A 22,228-nucleotide genomic window follows, 5' to 3' on the forward strand; every position below is an offset into this window, starting at 1 on the left:
ACTAAGTTTATCAATCGACAAAGTAACTGTACCAAAGTTTGTTGTATGTAGAGTGATGGATAGTCGATTGATGGTCTAGGCTCAATAGGTCTGAATAGCAATCACTAGAATTTTGAAAATCTAGTAGCTGATTCTTAAATAAACAACTTCAGTTAATTTCTGTTCTGGCTATGACTAATTAGTTGCTGCAACTCATATTTTGAGTTTACTGATTCTCATTTTCTATACTTTTTGTGAAAGTCATTTTAAAAATTAAGTGCTTTTTATTCGTTTAAGTGGATCAAGTTCGAGTGGATCAAATGATAGGTAATAAAACTAATTAATTTTTGAATAACCTTCGAACAACACATGATGCACTTCAATATCTGATTAAGACTTGTCTCTAAGCATATAACAGCTATATAAACGAAATCTATTTCAAATCATTCCAGTGTTCTTTTCAAGAAGAGATTACTACAAGATGAAAATGGTGGCATTGAAATTACTTACTTTTGTTGCGCTGGTGTATACCGCAAATGGTAAGACTAACTTTTCAATTGAGTATTTTTAAATATCAATTCGCAGTTTTTGAAGTCATCCATATCATATTTCATAGATACTCTTTAGATGCGGCCTAGAAGTCATTTTTCTACATTGAAAAATGAAATTATTATGACTGACTGAAGAGACATAATGTTTTGCCTCAATATCTCGTTTCATTCCAATTCGAAATAAAGAAAAAAAAAGGTAATTAATAACGTACTTCACGTGATTCAGAAAATACTCTTTTCTGGTTTTCACTCAAACATAAACTTTTATATTATTGGCAATCACTGATGATTATTATTTGAGTAATCAGTATTAGGTACCTTTCTGCAAACAAAGCCAAAAAAGTAGGGTTATGATTGTATTCGTCTACGAGTATGTTTTTTCACGTATATTTTACAGTACCCACCTAATCCCCTGTGGTAAAAGAAGTGGTATATTCAAACGTATGAAAAAAATCAGTATAGTTTGGTTTGGTAAAGCACATGTAAATGAATGAGAGTGGCATTAGAATAAATCATTTAGCATGGTCAAAGTTTCATCTATTGTTCATTATATTACAATATGATGATTGGGACATGTACCAAAATGTACTGTTTAACTTTCAGAGTTATCAAAAAAATCTTCTCAGATAGAAGATATTTTGTGAAGCCTGAAATAGCTATATACCTACCGAAATGAGTTAAATAAGTTAAATGAGTTGAAGCAAGATTCTTCAAAGCATGCTTTTTGTTATTTGATATAAAATTATGTCCAGGAAAAATTATTGGTCAGAGACAAAGTTGAATTTTGAAATACATTATTTTTGGAAGCATGTAGCTGACTTAGAAAAAATCACTGTAAGCAGAAAAAAGAGTAATTTAATCGACAAACGTAGTTCGAGTCTATGGCTTTTAATATCCGTTATAATTTCTAAAAAAAAAGTCCTAATAATTAATCTGAAACAAGAATCCAAATGTAGCTACATGTATCTACTCTATCAATCTTGATTATGCAACTATTCAGTTGGATGAGAAATAATATCATATTGCCATGTGGACTGTTGAGTACAAAAAGAAACATACATTATTCACTACCTTTAGTCCTATGAACATTGCAAAACATTATTTTGTATTATCATTAGTTCTGGCCAGAAAATTACTTTTATCGGCAAACTTTTGATACCTAGGAGTTTCATTATTGCATTTTTTGTATCTCCATTGATGAAGTAGGTATCTGAATATATTTCAAAATCAATCAGTTTTTGAGTAAATCCAGTACAATAAAACATACAAAAAATTTTTTTTTAATTAATATTAGTTCAAATTAGTTCATAACTTGTGACAAAATTGAAGTATTATTTTATATTTCCCTCTAAAATGCTCATATTCATCAAATAATGCAAAAAAATTTTTCAAATAGGTTGCTCGCTTTGCTAGTTATTGAATCTATTAAATTGAATTCATTTCGTGCCTGGAAAAGAACTTCATTCTAAAAAATTGCCACAAACTCAAAGGAACAAATATATTTGTTGTTCAAGACTTCTTTTAACACGCTTTTATTAGCTTCACCTGTATGTATGTATGTATGTGGCAGATGGTAATTTACATAACCTCCTTGATATAATTCGATTTCACTTTGCATGTATTTCTTCATTTGAAATTTTTTTTAATAACACGCGCGCCTGCTGCCTTATTTGTAACCCTCCTTTGCGCGCCTGCTGCTTTTCTTGGACTTGGTAGCTAATTTTCAGGCTTCCTCTCCGGAATCAGAAAATATCAATGGTCATTTTTCTGAATAATATACGGCTGATTAATTCCAAAGTTTAGATAAAGTAAATATAGTTTCAAAAGACTAAGAATCCCGCTTTTATAGTATACTGAACTAAAAAAATTAAAAAATTAATATAATTTAAAAAAACTAAAAAACTCGCTTTCAAGGAATAGTTAAAAATATTATTTTTTAAAATAAGCCTAAAACAACGAACGAAAAATACTAGTATTGTGAAAAAAGCGTGGGTGCTTTGGCCATATTTTTTGTATATCAAGCGCCCGTCGCTTTTTCCACAATGATACTAGTATTTTTGTTTGTTATTGTTTTGAGCTTATTTAAAAAAATATTATCAACTTTTTTGTTCGATCTTCTTTAAAAGCATGTTTTTCAGTTTTTTGAACTGAATTTATTTGTGCTGATAATGCTATATATAATTATGATTTGTAACGAATATTTTACAGTATATTCGATAACTAATAGTGATTCTGATGATGCATTAAAAAGAATAAAACCCAAGAAAGCCGCGGGTACTGCTGGGATCCCTCCTTATGTATTGAAAAGATATGGTGATTGGTTGAGAACTCCTCCCCTCCACATATTTAATTTAATGATCAAATCAAATCAAATATATATTCTGGTGTGTGAAAAACTTCAATTACGACGCCTATATACAAATCTGGAAATTAAATGGATATTAAAAATTATAGACGTATATCAATTATGTCTTCAACAGCAAAATTATTTGCTCAGTGAATATATCAACAAATATATAGTACCCCAACAACATGGATTTATGAGACAGAAGCATATCAATACAAATTTATTTGAATTCAGTAATAAATCCTTAGAAGTTTTGAATATTAAAACTCGATTAGACGTTGCTTTCACTGATTTTCGTAAAGCTTTTGACCACGTTCATCATGATATTTTGATGGGAAAGCTTAGTAAATATGGAATTTCAAAACAATTTTAGAACTAACGAAAAATTATCTTCAAAATCGGTTTTTCATTGTCAAACATAATGGAAAAATTTCAGATGAATTTTCAGCTAGGTCAGGTGTAGGTACCACAAGGATCAAATCTAGGTCCACTTCTGTTCATAATTTTCATCAATGATTTACCATCAACTTTAAAATATTCGGACTATCTTCTTTTTGCTGATGATTTGAAACTGTTCAAATCAGTCCAAACAGCAAAAGGATATAAATGATATCTTACATTGGAGTTTGACAAACAAATTATATTCAATCTTAATAAATGTTCTGTCATCTCAATAAGTCGCATAAAGGAGCTAATCACATTTAGTTATGAGATTGATGGTGTGGTTCTTGAAAGAAAAACTAATACCAAAGATCTTGGATTGGAGTATAATACACAATTCTCATTTGTTGATCATATACGAGATATTATCGGACAAACTTCTTCATTCTTCGATAAAGACATTATTAAATCTCTTTATTTTTTGTTGGTAAGACCGAAATTATAGTTTCACTTCCATTATTTGGTTTGCGGAGTACCGAACCTATATGAAAGAACTAGAGAAAATTTTGAACAAATTCTTGAGGTATCTATTTTTTAAGCGATATCACAAGTGGCCAAACTATAACTCAACAAGGTCTTTCAATCTTCGACATGAATTTAAAATATTATCTTTAGAACAGCGACGCCTATTATCAGCAATGATATTCATGCACAAACTCTTGAATAACAACACTAATCCTTCAGAAATTCTCAGTATGTTACCATTTCACGTACTCCCTCGTCGCACCCGATTTTCGCTCATGTTCCATATTCCAACCGTAAATACCGTAACGAAAGCACCACTGATATCTTCACTAAAGTTAGTTAATTCGTTTAAAGATATCGATAGATCTTGATTGGACACTCTCCCAATCAGTATTCCGCAAAAAAAAGTTGAAACATCTGTTGAATTTACCTATTTAAGCAGTATTTCCCTTTACAGTTCTGGTACATACATATTTTACTATTTTTATATATTCATAAGTATTCCGAGGATTATATGAACTTCAATTGATTTCATCCATGTAATTAGGCTGTATTAGTTTGTTTGGATAATATTAAATAAATAAATGAATGCTACGAAGACAGACAAGATAGAAGTATACTAAGAAAACATCTCAACATCGCAAATTCTAAATATTACTTCCCTGAAATATAGGGTCGTGCTCTTATTGCTAACAGCGAAAAATTCACCATAGAACAATTCAATGACCTTGACTCTGAAGAAAATTTCAATTCAACTGACCCTACTGATTCCCCATTGGAGACATGCCAGAAACATGAAGTAGGGCCGAATGAAGAAACACATAAAGTGCAAGAAGTCAGCAGAAAGTGGATGAAGAAAAAGAAGAAAGATCAGTAGGGAAATATATTAGAAGGAAAAAACTTGAAAGCAAAACGGAAAAAATTCATACACCAAAGACAAGAGCAAACTCCTCATCATCCTTCACTACTAGAACAGAACAAAAAACATATCAACAAATGAATCATCATAGTACTATTCATATCCCTAGGCTGCGGTAACTCTCTTATGTATATATGTAGATATGTTTTTTTTTGTGTAAGCATATAAGTACAGGTTCAAAAACTTGAAAAATGGATCAGTACCTCAGAGATTTCCATGTGAATCTAATTGAAACTTTCATGGTTATTGATAGCCGAGAATGCAGAGAAGTTTTCGAAGTGGACTCAGAGAATAACAGCTTCAATATAATACATAACAATATAAGAAATATCGATAAAACATTGATTAGTTCAAAATTTTCCTCTTTGATGCTTACTCAGAAACCCGAAAAATACATGATACAAACTTATACAATATTCCTGGTTTTACACTGACCTTTAACAAGGGCGAATTAAATCAGAACGATGAAACCGTAATCTATATAAAAAAGGAAACAAGAAACTGAATATGACATAATTTTTATGGAACACATGAAAATTTTTAAAAACGATAATAAATATAGGAAAAAACCATTTTTTATTATAGCCTTCCACTAATATTAACGTACTTTGAGAATTGAATGATTATTGCTTATTTATTGGTGACATACTTCATACTTCAAGAAGATGAAAATAAAATGGAATATACCTGAATATCTACCATCAATAATACCACCAGAGTAAAGTCATCCCTGGGATTCACGAGTACATATTACTCTTTTGGATATGCTACAAAGAAGGTTAAAAAACTGATAATGTTAAAAAACTCAAGGTACCAGTCAGATCTCTCATATGTAGAATGTCAAATAATGAATATTAGACAATTATACTTCTTCTGTACCAACGTAAAGTACCAATTCTGTGGTAACAAAGCTAGCTCAAGAAGCCACCAATATAACACCCGACATCGTGCGCAACTCGCTTACCCCACTATCGTGAGAAAACTATTTCATAATGAGCATACTCTTTTCGCGTAATTGAATTAAATAACCGAAGAATTTGAAAAATATAATATCAAAACCACTGTTCAAAAAATAAACTAAATTCGTTCGTTTTTCAGACACATAATTTGTGCGAAATCTGATGGAATAACTACTTGTAAATAATAAATAGGTATTGTATCCCTTTCCGCATTATCCCAAAAGTGTGCTCCCCATATATATAGGTATACAGAAATGCGGTTATATATTTATTTATTTTCTATGTACTATTGAATATTATTCATTATACTGTATTAACCTCCATTTTTTTTTTTAACCATTCTGTGTTGTGTCTCATTTCATTGTCACCACTGCAATATATTACCAAACATTATTGTTATTATGATTATACTTGTATATAATTTGAGAATAATAATGACTTTTGTTTCACAGCTTCTACAGATAGAGAGCTTGCTCTTAAATTGGCATCATGTTTGAAGAAAGTAATTATTAGTGGACTTCCATCTCTTCACATTCCTTCTCATGACCCTCTTGTTTTTAATCACAACCTATCTTGGCATGGAGACATTGGCATTGCCAGGTAATATCTTTATATTATTTCCATGTACGATACAAGTAACTTCATTGCCATTTTAGAAATTTTCCAGAAAAATATTCAATGTGTAATATTGAACTCTATTGCTTTTTAATTGATTGTGTAGGGTAACGGATTCATTTTTTCAATACTGTATAATGATATTCAAGTGGGATGAATTTTTTATATCTTCGAGTAGTGTTTTCTTCAGGTTTCATGCAAATATATCAGATATTTTTTAGTTTTTTTTAGTTACAATCGCCTTATACACTTCTTCATTGTTTGTATCAGAACACTATAAGAAAAAAGTTTTTTGTGAACAAATTTGGAAAATTTTTCAGGAAAATTGGATCGAAATATTGTATTCCACAACTTTTTGTATCAATTCACGATTTTCACTTTCTTCTCCCGATTTTTAGCAGAAATAACTTTTTTCCTGAGGTTACAAGCGAATAAGTTTCATCGTGAATGGTTACTGTGGAAATTACCTTCTTATTTGATAAATTATGGTATTGAAAATTAAGATCGACAAATAATAATAATAATAATAAATGAATTTATTGACAGCAGAAATATCATGACACAATATGAAGAAAAACGAAATACAAATTTGTCAATAGAATACAATATTGAACAGAGTTTATTTTTCCTCTTGCACCTTACAAAAAAAAATGAAAAAGATGAAAAATAAAAAAAAAATAACAAATAACCAAAAATTGTAATTGTAATTGTGATAGCGAGTACAATATTTAATTCGAATGTTGAGGGGAGAGGGGAGAGGGGACTACAAATATTTTAGCTATGGTCTACAAGAGCCAATGTGTCGTAGAAGATATTCTGGTATTATTGTATTTTCAGAGGGTGTTCTTTCAGGCAGTACCTGAAACTGGAAATAGATTTCGACCGAAAGGAAGGTGATATATTGTTATAGAATTCAGCTATTGTATATGTGAATGACCTATTCAATAATTCAATAGAATGTCTAACAACATAGATTATTTTGCGCCTGATGTTCACATTATGAACATCAGTTCGATCAGTTATTTTGTTATAGAAGTAGGGAGGTGTTCTATTGACAATAACTTTATGAAATAATGTCGAAAAATGAAGAGTACGCCTATCGTACATTTTCAGCCACCAGGCTTTTTTGAGCGTAGGTATGAGAAATCGGTTCTCTTTTCTTGATACCGTACGAAAATCTCAAACAAGAGTTTTGAACTTTTTGAATTCATTGTTGCTCATTTCTATTCAGAAAATAATGATACACTACGTCACAATGGTTGAAAATAGATAGTATCAACGAATCACAAATGAATAATTTGGTTTTGAGGCTTAAGACATGCCTATTAGGGTATACTACTATCATTTTCCCAAATGCTCTTCGAATCAATGTCGAAGTATGTTTTTTGAATTTGATTTCATCATCGATAAAAACTTCTAGATTTTCAACCTGATTTACAACCGGTAAAGCATTGTCATCAATTTTTATGATCACATCGCTAAGTTTCGACCTTGTGACTTTCCTTCCAAATACAATCACAGAGCATTTAAAATTAATAACTTCCAGGGCATGTTTCTTCGATACATTAACTAATTGATTCAAATCCTCATTATTGATATTTTCGCTTTGCTGTACAGAGTTAGGAGTGAAAGAATAATACAACTGTGTGTCATCGGCTCACATATGATATTTGAGTTTTCTCAAAGAGGTTGTCAAATTGGAGGTGTCAATTATGTAGAGGATAGGTCCAAGGACTGAACCCTGTGGACACCTGAAGAAATATTCTTGAAATCTGACATGTTGTTCTCCACTCTAACAATTTGTTGTCTATGTGAAAGATATGAATCGTGCTTTGAGAAAGTCCATTACAGTGTAATATAAATCGAAGTTGTTGATGATTCAATGTATCGAAAGCTTTGCTGAAGTCGATCAATTGTAGGACAGTAATTTCGTTTTTATTCGATGCTGCGACGATATCATCTGATATGTTCAATAAAGCTATACCACAGATATAGTTTGGTCTGAACCAGATTGCATAATTGGAAGAACATTGTTGTTGTGAAGGTGGTTTATCAACTGTTGAGCAATAGCCTTTTCCAAAATTTTAGAAAGAAGTGGAAGAAGACTTATAGGACGCAAGTCTTTGAATTCCTTAGCTTCTTTGATTTTGGGTATTGGTACCACGATAGACTGCTTCCACATACTTGGGAAAACTTTCTTCTCCAAGCAAAAGTTCATAATATGTTAAATAACGGGCACTATAGGTGGATAGCAGAGATTTAAGAGAAAATTATCGAGATCATCTATTCCTTTTGATCTACTTTTTATTTGTTTCATGGAGGTTAACAATTAATTTTCGGTGATCAATGTGTGTTTTCAATGTCGTGAATATCTTTTAGTATTAATACATAGTGTACACTAACTTTGTTGAACGAAACATGTTCATTTGCTGTAGAGTCTGAGTTGAATTGAAAAAAAATGCAAAAATAGTAGTAACTGTATGGGACTTCATTAAAAAAATTCCTTCAAGGTGGAATTCATATTTTTGTTGTTTTTTTTGATACTTTTGAAATATGCCAGATGTAGTTTAGAGGAGTATTTCGAAAATTAAAACTTGTGAAATGCTTGGATGCCCGCCTTTTTTGAACCCTACGAAGCTTCATTCACACATTATATGATAGAAAGTATGATAAAAGTGTTTTATTTAGTGAAATTCATTATCCAGCTATGAAATCGGAAATCAGAAGTAGGTTTTTGTAGATACAAATTTGATACAAACTGGACACCAACTCAAACCGAGTGAGTCAATCTTCTTAACAAAACTGGTTGGTTTGGTGAGTGAATCTCCAGGTCAGATAGCCAGAGATAAACTCTTGGGTCTGTGACTGTATACATATATCTACAGCATAACTTGGGGGTGTGTCTGATTTGTCCAATTGGCAATATGCAGAGTTCTGTTGTTGTCTACCTACCCACTCTCCAGGAATATGTGGAGAAGACGAAAATCTTGAAGAATTTTCGTAGCTGATGACGATGTGGTGCAGATGTCACCAGAGCTAGCCAGGCAAACCTGTCTCTGCACATCAGAGAACTTTGACTTACCCGTTTGCTGTTGAGTTTCCGGCCACCAGGCAATGGTCTGTAGGTGATAATGAATCTGATGATTCTCAAGTATATCCAATTGATCATTTGGGTCCTAAATCTAAACTATTTTGTCCGGAATCAATATCACTCAGCTCAACATAAATGCCTATAATCATTTGTTACTATAATTGGTATAATTATTGGTTAAAACGATGTCCCTAAACAGCTGGTTAACGGAGAAACAGATTTCAAGAGAAAACATATATTGTAAATGAATTCTTATACTCGTACCATTTTTACCTCTAACTACAAAAATTACGAATGCATTTTTCATGAAAACAATTCACTTTTGAGACCATTCAGAATAGAAGAAAAAAATAATTCACCTCACAAAGTCAGCAAAATAACCAATAATGAAAATTTTCTTTCTGCAGTGGTACGTTAAACGTCACCAACCTAGTGTGGCACGGAATTCCCAACTGGAGTGTGGATATTGAACAATTCAGTGATGACAGTGACTCAAATGCAATTTTGAAATACACACTGTGGTGGCCAAAATTCGTCTTCACTTCAAAATACAGTCTTTATGCAAATGTGGCGTTGATACCCACACACTTTGCAGGAGATTTAAAGTAAGTTATGGTATTTTAACATTTTAAGTTCTTTGTTTCTCGTTCTGCTCCAAGTGTATTTTTGGAGCTGAACAAAGCAAGAATGAGACTTGAGGGTAAGGGATATATATGTTAGCTCGAAGATTCTCACGAACAAAGTATGATGGGCTGTTTTTTCGGGTTTCGTTCCGTCATCAGTGTTTTTGATCCTCACAAAGATCATTTCCACAACGTTTCAGCAAACTTTTATTTACCATCTTCTGGTTATCAAAACCAGGAAAAACAGCTCATCATATTCAATAGTTATATATTATCTAATTATACATATTATATTTATATACAGGCCGTTTTTAAGCTGGTACCACTATTGCTATCTCGGAAATGGTAGGTCCAACAAAAACGGTTAAATGGAACAAAAGTTGCCTTTTTGTGGACGCAGAATAATGGCATTCTCAGATCGACAAAATCACCAACAGTTTCTGACATATTTGCAAAAAAATGAAAATAACAGGTTTTGTTTTATGCTCCACCGTATGTTTTCCATAATCTGGTTCAATCCATTTTCCAATGCGACGTTTCGTTCATTGATATGAACCTGTATATTATTTTATACATTTTATTGGTCATTGAAATTACAAATTCATTGACATAATATAACATATGTTTTTCTAGACGTTTCTTCCAAAATACACCTCATAAAAATTCCATCATTCAACTTTTTTTCAATGAAAAATCTGATTCCTACTAAATATCGTTGCAAACACATTGAAAAAGACACAGTTGCGAAATACAATGTAACGAAATAATAAATCGTAGAAAATGGACATCATAACGGAATGCCTCACGTTACATATTTCAAGTTACCGTCTCACGTGATATCGCATTGAACGTTTGAATTGTCTTTCATCATTTCTTAAAAAAATATTTGTTTTAGAAATAGTGTGCTTGTGGCAGTTCTCTGATATCTGTGGAGTGATAGCCATGCAGGTTTTCCTGATTGAATCTTTCGATTCCTCAATATTTTCAAATTTTTTTCTAAACAATTCATCTTTCATAAAGCCCCATATAGGAACATCATTCCTATCCATCTTCCCGGCATAATTGTATTGAGGAAATCTCTGCACATTATCCTGTGATGTGATGAAGCTCCGTCGTATCGAAAATACTCATATTTTCTTATTAGGCTGAGTGACAAATTTTCTGAAAACTCAATTGGAGTTCCTGATGAGAAATCCAAGAATAATTCTCCGCTCAGAGATGTTTAAAACAAGTGGGGGCCAATAAATTCATTATCAAAAACACCAAGCCATACGTTAACACTATATCTTTCTTGAGGACTGATAACTCTATGTAAATATTCATTTTCTTGTCGCCAGTGATAATGAATATTCCTGTTGGACCATCCGTTATTGGTTAATCTACTTTCATCACACTACAATTTTTTTTTGCTGATTTCATTGTTTTCCGTCCGTCAAACTCAAACGCAAATGATGGACTTTCCTGACTCGATAAGGCTTGAACTTATTTTTCTCTAAAATATTCCGTACTGACGTACGTATCTGAAGATAAATAGATACGTACTATTCTGATCATTTCCATATTGATTTCAATTCAAGAGCCACCGGTAGACAGCTGTTTCAGCCTATTGGGCATCGACAGTACCGGGCAGGGGGTCCTCGATTGAAGACAAAATGTAAATGACCAAGAAAAGTACTTGATAAAAATAACTACGTAAACGCAAGCGAGACATAAGTGGAACCGCCTGTTGTCGGTTGATTGGTCAAATCACCAACACTGACAAAAAACTTGTCAAGTTGATTTGGGTGTCATTCCAATAGTTGGCTCCACTTATGTCTTGCTTGCGTTTAAGCAGTTATTTTCATTAAGTACTTTTCATGGTTATTCATATTTTGTAGTTTCGTTTTGACAGCGGAACAGTGCGGAAGTGTCATAGCGTTCGGTTGTGTTTTCGCCAAGATTTCTGGTTGATGATCAGCCGTATTGTGGTGTTTCTGGCTTGTGATAGTGGTTCGTTGGTTCTTGTGTGCAGACGAAGAAACGTTTCCGGTGAGTACGACTGAATATATCATTTTTCGTTGCGTTCAACTGCTCAGAGCTTTACTGTCAGTTTTAAGCGAGTAAAATGTCAAGCAGTATGGAGGAACTGCTTCGCAATCTGGCTGGGAGGGACAAGACCGAGATCATTAGCATCATTTGCCAATTGATCTCGTGCTTCGGCCTAAACCAGGCAGATTTGCAGGGCAATACATTGCCAGTCTCTGGGCCCGGCTGTCAAAATCTGACAGACGGGAATCAGGGAGTGGCTAATGCTCCGCCTGCAAGTGACAATTCTCTCCGTGACAGCGATCACGAAAGCGTACACTCCTCCTCTTCCTCCGCTTTGAAGAAGAGAAGAATCAGCGAAGATTTTCCACCTCTACCAGATGTGCCCACAAACAAGGTAGACGAGTGGATTAAGAAAGGCAAGCAACCGAAAAAAGCAAAGAGATTGCAGAAGAAGGTTGTGTTAGACGACATCAGGGATGAAGCGAAACAATATTACTCCGAGTCCGAGGTTTCGTCGCGTCCGGTGACACGAAGTCTGGCCCGCGAGGTGGCCACTTCGTTTTCCAATGAAAATATGGATATAAGTCCAGCTATCCAAGCTGACAGTGCTTCCGACCATTCTGAACGAACTGTCAGAACTATTCAGGACCAGGAGCCTGGCCCCTCTGCCCCACGCAAGCAGGAAAACCAGCCTCCCACAAAAAAAGTCAAAATTCCACCAATTGTCGTTCGTCAGAAGGACAAATGGGTTAAGCTGATCAAAACAGCAGCCGAGGAGAAAATAAATTTCTCCAAAGCCGTCAATCTTCATGACGGCATCAAAGTTCAGCCCTCGACTCCTGACGATTATCGTCGATTGTCGAGACTCCTTGTGACGGAGAACATCCCCCATCACACATACTCCCTCCCTGAAGACCGGCAAATCCGTGCCGTCTTCAGAGGACTTCCGGAGCACTTCTCAATCGACGACATCCGTGAGGAGTTAGAAGCCAGAGGCTTTGATCCTTCCTCAGTAACTAGGATGAAGAGAGCAAACAAGCCCTTACCCATGGTCCTGGTACTGGTCTCCAAAGACCAAAAGGACATATTCGAGATCAAAGACCTCTTGAGCGTGAAGGTGCAGGTTGAACCCCAGCACCCCAAAACTTCGGTGGGTCAGTGCCATCGCTGCCAACGCTTTGGCCACTGCCAAAGGAATTGCATGGCCGTCCCAATATGCGTCAAGTGCGCCGGCAGGCATCTTACCAACGCCTGCAAGAAAGCAAGGACTGACCCCCCGAAGTGCAACAATTGCAAAGGGGTACACACTGCCAACTATAGAGGCTGCCCTGAGTTCCCTAAGGCTCAGAAGTCTAGAGGCAAGCCAGTCAAAAAACCATCTCCCCCAGGCAGACCTGCGGGGTCTGGTCGTGTTAAAGAAGGAGTTAGTTTTGCCAGAGCAGCATCCAAGGGTGCAAACGGCTCGGCAAAGACTGCTCCTTCTCAATCTATGCCCTCACCTCAGACTCAGGGGGCTTCAGACATCTGCGCCGCTTTGGAGCAGATGAAGCAATTATTCTGCAAATTCCCCGTGCTCGAAAAAATGTTCACGGTGAATAATAACGTGCTGACTGGAACTGCCAATGTCTAGACAACCGACATTGCCTAGATCTTTGAAGATAGTCTTTTGGAATGCCAATGGCCTTCTACCTAAGAAACTCGACTTTGAGAATTTTCTCATTGAGCATAACATCGATGCGGCTCTAATCCAAGAGACGCATCTGAGGAATGAATCCGTTGTCATTCCAAATTACAAGTTCTTCCATAGAGAACGTATTGGACGTGCTGGTGGGGGAGTTGGCATTCTTGTCAAACGATCCCTCCAGTGTGTCCAATACGGCATTGACAGTGCTCGGTTACACGGAACTGAGGCCGTAGGGGTCGAAATTCGACTGAGACGGGGTTGTCACAGATTAATCTCTGTCTATAACCCTCCGACTAATCTTTTACTCCCAGAATCACTGGATGAATTGCTGATGGGTAGTGATATTCCGACAATTGCTGCTGGCGACTTCAATGCCAAGCACGGACTATGGAGCAGAGCCACCAATCGAAACGGCCGAGCGCTCCATGCGCATGCTGACATACATGAATATCTCGTGCTGGGACCGGATGAACCTACGTTCTATCGCGGGCAGTATAGGCCTGACGTGCTTGACATCGCGCTTCTCAGAAATGTCTCTCTGACCAGCGAAATTTACGTTCAGTCGGAACTGGACTCCGATCATAATCCAGTAATCCTGGTATTGGGTGATGAACTTCCTTCCCCTGATTATTGCATGAGATATAAGACGGATTGGGATGTCTTCACAGCTCAGCTCGGAGAGATGCGCGCCCCTCCTGAGGGTCTCCGCTCTCCCAACGAACTCGACGCGGCAGTTCACCGCTTCGAGATCTCCGTGAATGATGCTTTTCGGACGGCCACCTCCAGCGAGGAGTGTCCGCAGAAGAGCTATAATGAGTTTCCCCCTCGTATCAAAGCCATGATACGAGAGAGAAACCGCCTGAGAAGGCTCTATCAGCGAACACTCTTCCCAGGAGACAAAACAGCGGCAAACAGGATGGCCAATCAAGTAAAACAGGCCATCATTGACTACCGAAATGACAGGTGGGAGGAGCTGTTGGAATCCATTGAGCCTGGAGGTGACGAGCTTTGGCGAATCACTAAAAGACTCAAGGGAAAGAAGACAGCTCCCTCACCCATTCACGGAGAGCGCGGAGTATGCTACTCCCCCGCCGACAAAGCGTTGGCTTTTGCTGACTCGATGGAACGTCAGTTTCAACTTAACGTTGACGACAATGACGACATCGACCGCGATATTCTGCTCGAAGATCGGGTTCACCGTATCCTCAGGGAGGATGACGATGATGTCATTCGTCCGGCTTCTGTGGAAGAATTAAAGGGCTACATCAAGGCTGCAAAAGCCAAGAAGGCCCCGGGGCTGACTCAATAACCAACAAGTTGTTGAAGAAGCTCCCGGAAAACTGCGTTGAGAGCCTTTTGAGCATTATCAACAGCTCCTTGGCCCTAAGATACTTCCCCAGAAGGTGGAAACATGCGGTCGTCGTCATGCTCCCAAAACAGGGGCAGAACCGGCTTTTCCCGCAGAATTATCGCCCGATTAGTCTACTCTCGTCGGCGGCTAAGCTGGCTGAAAGAGTCGTACTCCAAAGGCTCAACGAAGAAGTTGAGGACCGAAATGTTCTGCCTGATGAGCAATTCGGCTTCAGGAGAGAACATTCCACTGAGTTGCAGGCTCTGAGACTGGTCGAAAACACCATCGCGGAGTTGAACAGGAACAAAAAAGTCCATTTAGTTCTATTAGATATTTCGAAGGCCTTCGACCGCGTCTGGCATGAAGGCCTTCTTCACAAACTAATCGCATTCGACCTGCCTCGGGGCCTGATCCGGTGGATTGGGTCTTTCCTGAGAGGCAGAACATTTCAGGTTAGAGTAGAGGGCTCCCTGTCTGACAACAGAGAGATCCTCGCTGGAGTGCCACAGGGGGCCGTGCTCTCTCCCACGCTATATTCTCTTTACACCAGCGACCTTCCGAGGTCCGAGCATGTGAAGGTATCCCTCTACGCCGATGACACGGCTCTCCTCTCATCTTCCATGGGTCAGGAGCTCGGGATCGTCTATATGCAACGTGCATTGGGCGACCTCGAGCGCTGGTACCTCGAGTGGAAGATCCGAGTGAATCCGGATAAAACTCAGGCAATAACCATGGGAAGAACGATAGCTTCTCCGGCCATGAAAGTGAGAATCTCTGGAAGGGAGATTGATTGGCAAACGCGGGTCAAGTACCTAGGTCTTATTATAGACCGTAGGCTCACCTGGAACCCGCACCTGTTAAGCGTGAAGGCAAAGATCCAGGGTCGGGTGGCAAGCCTGTATCCTTTGATCAATAGAAGATCTAAGCTGAGCCTAAAGAACAAAATCACGATCTATAACATGATGTTCAAGTCTGTCATCATGTATGCTTCAGGCGTTTGGGGACAAGCGGCTCCGACTAACATCTCCATCTTGGAGACTTTACAAAATAAAATTTTACGGATGATTGTGAATGCTCCGTGGTTCGTGCGGAATGAAGCCATCCGCAGAGATTTGAAGCTGCCTTCCATTCAGCAATCCATTCAGTCGAGGAATCGGCGAGTTTTAGATTATGCTGAAACTCACGAAAATCCTTTAGTCAGGGAAGCTATAGATTACGCTGTAGACGACCCCTCCCGATATAGAAGGCCCCGACACTCTGTCGTATGAGGCCCCTATGTCCTCCGTTAACAGATGAATAATATCTTCATCTATCTCACCCCAGCCAGGTAGGGGTAAAACGCGAAGGGCGGTATGGATGTCTAAGGACTTTCATGCCACCACCAAACATCAGTTGTGACCCATTTGTCTCTCTGACAAACTTCAGTTAAAAGGGGAAGGAGGCCAGGCTTCAACCTGAATAAAATCAAGATGGTTAACGTCGTCATATTTTGTCTTCAATTGAGGACCGTCTGCCCGGTACTGAAGATGCCCAATAGGCTGAAACAGCTGTCTACCAGTGGCTCTTAAATTGAAATCAATATGGAAATGATCAGAATGGTACTTATCAATTCCTCTTGTGATTTTCATGGAATTATTTTCCAGCAGCTTGACTGCATTAATCTCTTCTGATTTCATATCAATTATAGAAACATGTGGATTCGTTTCCCGATGGCATTTCAAATTGAGTCGGCATCATTGCCTACCATGTTATTATTGACGCTACGAAATCGGTTGAATGGGCAAACTAGTAGCATTTTTAATTGCCTTCTCGATGTCGGAAACAAAAAAAATTAGACAGTCGCGTTTTCAAAATATTTCATAAAATGATATTTTTTTGAATGGAAAACCACCATTCAACCCAAACGCTATGGAACCTTTCGTAGAATCGTGGATTAGTTCTTAGTTGATCCCAGGATAGGAAAAAACGTGATGTAATGATGCCTCAATATGTTTACGTATTGTTTATTGAGGCTATTTTGTCAGAATAGGAAAGGATCAGTTGTTGTCTTCGATATTGTCAGGATGGTACTCCTTTTCCACATGATTTACTGTCAATTGGAGATTTTCTATAGCCTCCTAAAATATATTGTAGGGCATAGTTGTGAACGATATTAAGTTGTTTAAATGTTGATTGTTTGAAAGATGCATATCATATGCAATAATAATCAATTTTTGAACAGAATGTTGAATATTTTTAAGAGAAGAGATTTTGCCCTTTGCGGTGAATGTTTTAAAAATATTGCTAGAATGCTCTGATGACATCCTTGAGTGAATGTGATGCTTCCAAAAATTATGTTTGTCGAATTGGAGCTTTGATACGACCTTGATCTTTTTCAATAGAGATTGTTCTGGATTTTTGGAAGATTTTATATGAGAAGAAGCTTTCATGGTAAGTTCCATGGTGGAGTTTTGCCTATAGTATTCAGCTAGTTTGCATCTATTCATATTGCGGAATAATCCTTAGAATGTTTTACACCGTTTCCAAATCAATAAGTTAGAAATGTTGCTATTTGTGTACTGTACGTATTTTTCACACGATTTCCAGATAATACGCAGAATAGCTACGTAAATTTGGTTTTGTTTATTTATTGATGAATTCAGATCAGTATCTCTAATTTATGCGGTTTTCTGTACTCATATATTATGTTTTACGGGGTGATACCTGTCTTTCATTTGGTATGTGATATGCGGTGAATAATTCACTGAAATAATAACAAAATATATGGAGCTATTAGAAAATAGCTATTCCAATAAATATCAATAAATCAAATAAATATCAAATCACGAAACATAATGCGTTTCTCAGAACAAACTCATTGATTTTCTGGAGAGTTTCTTGTCCAAAATAATTCTCCAAAATAATCTCCAGAAAATCAATGAGATTGTTACAAAATACCTATTTTATTTTGATGTTTTGTGATTTGATATTATTGAATATTGAGTTCTTATTACAATACTGTATAATTATAAGTAATTTTCGGTGTTAACAAAAAATAAAAATAACTGCACCAAAAATTTTGAAAATCATTTTACTCTTAAAAAAATTGACTGTGGTTGACACCATAGTTGTGTAATTTGTCATATTGCAGGCTTTTGAAATGAATCGTCGTATACAGGATGCTGTCTATTTATCTTTTTGGCAAATTTTTTTCGTAGTCCTCATTTTAAAAAAAATTGGTAAGATAATGAAACTTTACTTAGATGGCCATGACTTAAAATCTAGATATATTTTCAACGCTAAACAACTTTTCTGGATAACATTTCCCGAAATTTTTCAAAATAAGAGTACTTTACTCTTGTCTCAAAATCAAATATTTGAAGGCTTCTCGTATATTACATGTGTTTTACAGTATTTCGTTGGGGCATGTTTAGTTTTAGGGGATGCACAAACTTTAATCAAGAATAACTTTTCATCGAAAAACCCTTAATAAATAAGTTTCCCATATGGTGCATACTTTGGGGATGACACTGTATGTTACATAGTTACATGAACTATTTTGAGACCTTTTTTTAGTAACAATTACAATCCGATGGGTCCAACTCACTTCGTGAATCTGCGCCTGGCGTTATTATTCATGAGAATTGGTTAATTATATGTTATTACCTAATATATAAAAATGGATGTTTGTTGGTTGGTTGGTTGATTGGTTGTTTGGTTGGTTGGTAAGTGATAAACTTCTACATCGCTCAACCGATCGTGATGAAACTTGACATAAGTATATTTTCATAGAGAAGGTTTTTAGACTATCAATTTTTCTGTAACTCACCACTAGATGGCGCTGTCGAACAATTTTTTGAAAGCACTGTTATATAACGCTGCGCATGCCTAAGTTCGTTGATTCTGATTCTGTCAAAACATTGGAACAGCAGCGATACAACAACATAGTAGGTACTAATTAGTACTACAACTACCAAATTCTACACGGGCGAAGCCGCGGGCAGCAACTAGTTAGATATATTTGTGAGCTTTGCATGCTATTACTACTGTTATTCCTATTTCTTATTGGTATTTCGATCAGTCGACGGATATTACGACCCATGTAAAGTATTTGTCAATAACTGCAATGAGCAATAATTTACAAATTTTTCCTACCTGACATCTGTAGATGATTCTGCTTTCAAACAAGTTTTTAAAAATATAAAAAGGTATATGATCGTGAATTCCATTTTCGGAAATTATACGACGAAAATACGATATGGTAGATTTATTCATAAGTCGCTACATGAAGACATGTAGCAATATATATTGGAGTTTCTCAATTATAACACATTTATCTTCAAATTCAGATCAAATTTATTTCTTACAGTGTCACCTTAGCCAGCACCACTTGGAGTGGTGAAGTCAACTTCACCAAACCAGGTTTCAATCTAATAGAAGGAGTTGAAGGACTTACTTTGAGCTGGAATTCTGTACAAGTGCATGTAAGTACTATATATATCCTACGTTATGATAGAATAATGGAATTGAGTTATTTATGTACACTATTCATTACTAAAGAAGACTCTATGTTTCGTATCAGTAACAGTTAACAAATTTTATGATAATTCCACTAGTTTGTCAGGAATATCTGTAACATTCTTTCTGATGGCGAAATTTATTGGATCATCGTTATATAAACTTCCAATTGGATGGTCTCATACATCGAACATATCTTTTTGAACACGCTGACAAAAACTTCGTGACAATTAGGTGTTGGAATGAAGAATCGTGTAGTGTTAGAGTTTACAAAAACCAGTCATAGAAAGCTCCCATCTACAACGACAATTGTCCCACAGTTAGTCAGGAATATCATCCGAGACTCATCAGGTTCATCTGGGGATGTTGAACAGACCCATGTATGTGCTAGATTCTATTAGATACTCTCTAAGGAATTTATGGTAACAATACATAATTCAAATCGTGCCGACAGCTGAATAGGTAATCAGCCTACCATTGGTCATGCGGGGCTCTGCTAGAGGTGACCAACTTAGAAACAACAAAAACAAAAACCAATTTTGAGGCTGGACAGAAGTGCTCACCTCCATCTAAGGTAATGGCTGGGGATGAACATAAATGTCCACGCCAATCTACCGCTTGGAATGAGGCTGGACATAGCAGATCACCTCCAACAGCAAGGGTACTTTTTGCGGCGGGCGCCAAGAGCTCCGGCTTGAATGAAGGCAAGGACCCGGCTGCCTTCCAAAACCTTCGCGGAAGCCACCGTGAGACACCTCAAGGTTGCCAAAAAGAGTGTGTGTTCGGCGAGTCTTGGCCTTCACCTGCCAATATAATGGACATGTCTCCTAGTGACCTGTTCACCTTCCTGGAAAGGATAGGATGGACCTAGAAGGCGACTCTTCGGGGTGATATACAATGGGTCACATGTGGCTGTGAGTCTACACTCAGCCTCCCTACTCTACAGATACCAGATACATATTTCTTGCCATTGTTTAACCTAATAGACAGACTGGTCCTGTGATCATGAAGGAATAAAAGAACTAACGGAGAGGACATATACTGGATCTATACTGAGCACCAGAATATTCAGAAATCACAGAAAATTTAAAAGCTGTTGATTCGTGTCCTAGGAATGAATCTGAATAATCTGTGAGAATACCAAAATCATTGGTTCAAGTTCAAGGAATTAAATGAAAAACCTGTGAGACTACAAACAGAAAAACCATTTAATGATTCCATTGCTACTCCCTGTACAATGCATATTGGAGAAACACTTCAACAACGAAGATGCAATAAATGGAATACAACAATAAAGGCAGCTTGTCATATTCCATTCAAATGAGAGGTACTGGATCATTGAAGACAAGCAATGTATTGTAAAAGAATGTGACAAACAATAGACATTGGAAATAATTGGGCGATACTTGATGAAAATCCATATTATCAATCACAGATACATTTCATTGCAAAGTTTTTACAAAAACCGCGACACGTGTTTCGCCAAGCGAGATTGTTGAGTTATTTAACATTCTCGCGGTTCATAGTGTAATAAATTGTATGATGACGAATTGAATCCCTCATCTGGTTACTTTATTTCATTTGTTATGTTCCATGAACTTCAATATCATCCGAGATCAATATCAAATGGTGTCTTCGTTTGGTCTTAGTGTCTGCATATTGTCAAAAAATCAAATCTAGTACAAGAAGAGTGCTTCTCAGTAATGTTTTTCTGGTTCATAATATTTATAGTATTTTGTGTTCACGTATAGGGATTATATAATAAACGTATGAGGAGAATATTATTTTGATGATTCCTTCGATATTTGGAGGAATTCTCGACGAAAATTTGTTATTTTCCCCTAATTATTTGCACTACATTGATCAAAATATTATAATTTCAGTTCGACTTCACTGGACTTGGACCTTTCAATGGTATGGTTTCTAATACACTGAGTGGATTTGTTAAAGGATTCCTCGACACTGGAGCCATGGGAAATACTCTTGGTGAAGCACTCAAGACAAGATTGAATACTGCTTGGTTCCAACATAATGAAAGGATCGATAAGATTTTGGAATATTGTAGGAACAACTAAGATATTATGGGAAAATGTAAATTTTAATGAATAAATAATGAATGAACTTCATTTTACCGACATGTTCATATTTCATTACAATTTTAACCAAATTTCATTACCTGGAAAATGTTATCAGATTTGAAATCTAAGAGCATGTAAATGAATTAACTAATTATAAGACCAGAATCATAATATTCGGAAGAGCTAATCAAAACGTGTTAAATATCAAAAAATGTACGAAATCAATGATAAATCAAAAATATGAGAAAATAAATACGGCAAAAACAAATATTTCTGAACAGTAATGTAAATAATTTGATATTATAGGCTATCAAATATTTCATCAACAGAAACCATCATATATGATATATTCAAAAGAAAACTTAGAATATAAAACTCGAAATAGAATACTTTCATAATTACTATTATTATTCACATTTTTCTGGTGACAGCTTTACAAGATATTCGTAAGCATTCTCATCTGCATATCAAAACTCGTACCAGTGTAGCAGCAAATTATTGACAATTCAATAATCTGTTGCACATTCACATGTGAACGGCAGCTTTCTACCGGAATGCACTGTGGGTTCGTTAAAAAATTATTCTCATTTAATTCGAATC

At 36.3% G+C, this 22,228-nt stretch overlaps 1 protein-coding gene across 1 annotated transcript; it reads left to right on the plus strand.

Moving 5' to 3' along the window:
* Positions 1-358: 358 nt before the first annotated feature.
* On the plus strand, positions 359-21,687 carry LOC111512697 (uncharacterized). Its single transcript, XM_023168842.2, has 5 exons — positions 359-518; positions 6,114-6,261; positions 9,775-9,972; positions 19,402-19,516; positions 21,434-21,687. The coding sequence occupies exons 1-5, from the start codon at positions 461-463 to the stop codon at positions 21,623-21,625; spliced, it is 711 nt and encodes a 236-aa protein (XP_023024610.1). The 5' UTR covers positions 359-460; the 3' UTR covers positions 21,626-21,687.
* Positions 21,688-22,228: the final 541 nt, after the last annotated feature.

Source organism: Leptinotarsa decemlineata, unplaced genomic scaffold (assembly GCF_025532065.1).
Source record: "Leptinotarsa decemlineata unplaced genomic scaffold, Ldec_3_MD MMD2_tig00000218_RagTag_RagTag, whole genome shotgun sequence".
NCBI classification, from domain to species: Eukaryota; Metazoa; Arthropoda; class Insecta; order Coleoptera; family Chrysomelidae; genus Leptinotarsa; species Leptinotarsa decemlineata.

Bases quoted from the DNA above. Each gene is read 5' to 3' on its own strand.
- LOC111512697 (XM_023168842.2), top strand. From the start codon at position 461: ATGAAAATGGTGGCATTGAAATTACTTACTTTTGTTGCGCTGGTGTAT. The intron at 9,973-19,401 runs GTAAGTTATGGT...TATTTCTTACAG, and splicing joins CACTTTGCAGGAGATTTAAA to TGTCACCTTAGCCAGCACCA. The intron at 19,517-21,433 runs GTAAGTACTATA...TTATAATTTCAG, and splicing joins GGAATTCTGTACAAGTGCAT to TTCGACTTCACTGGACTTGG.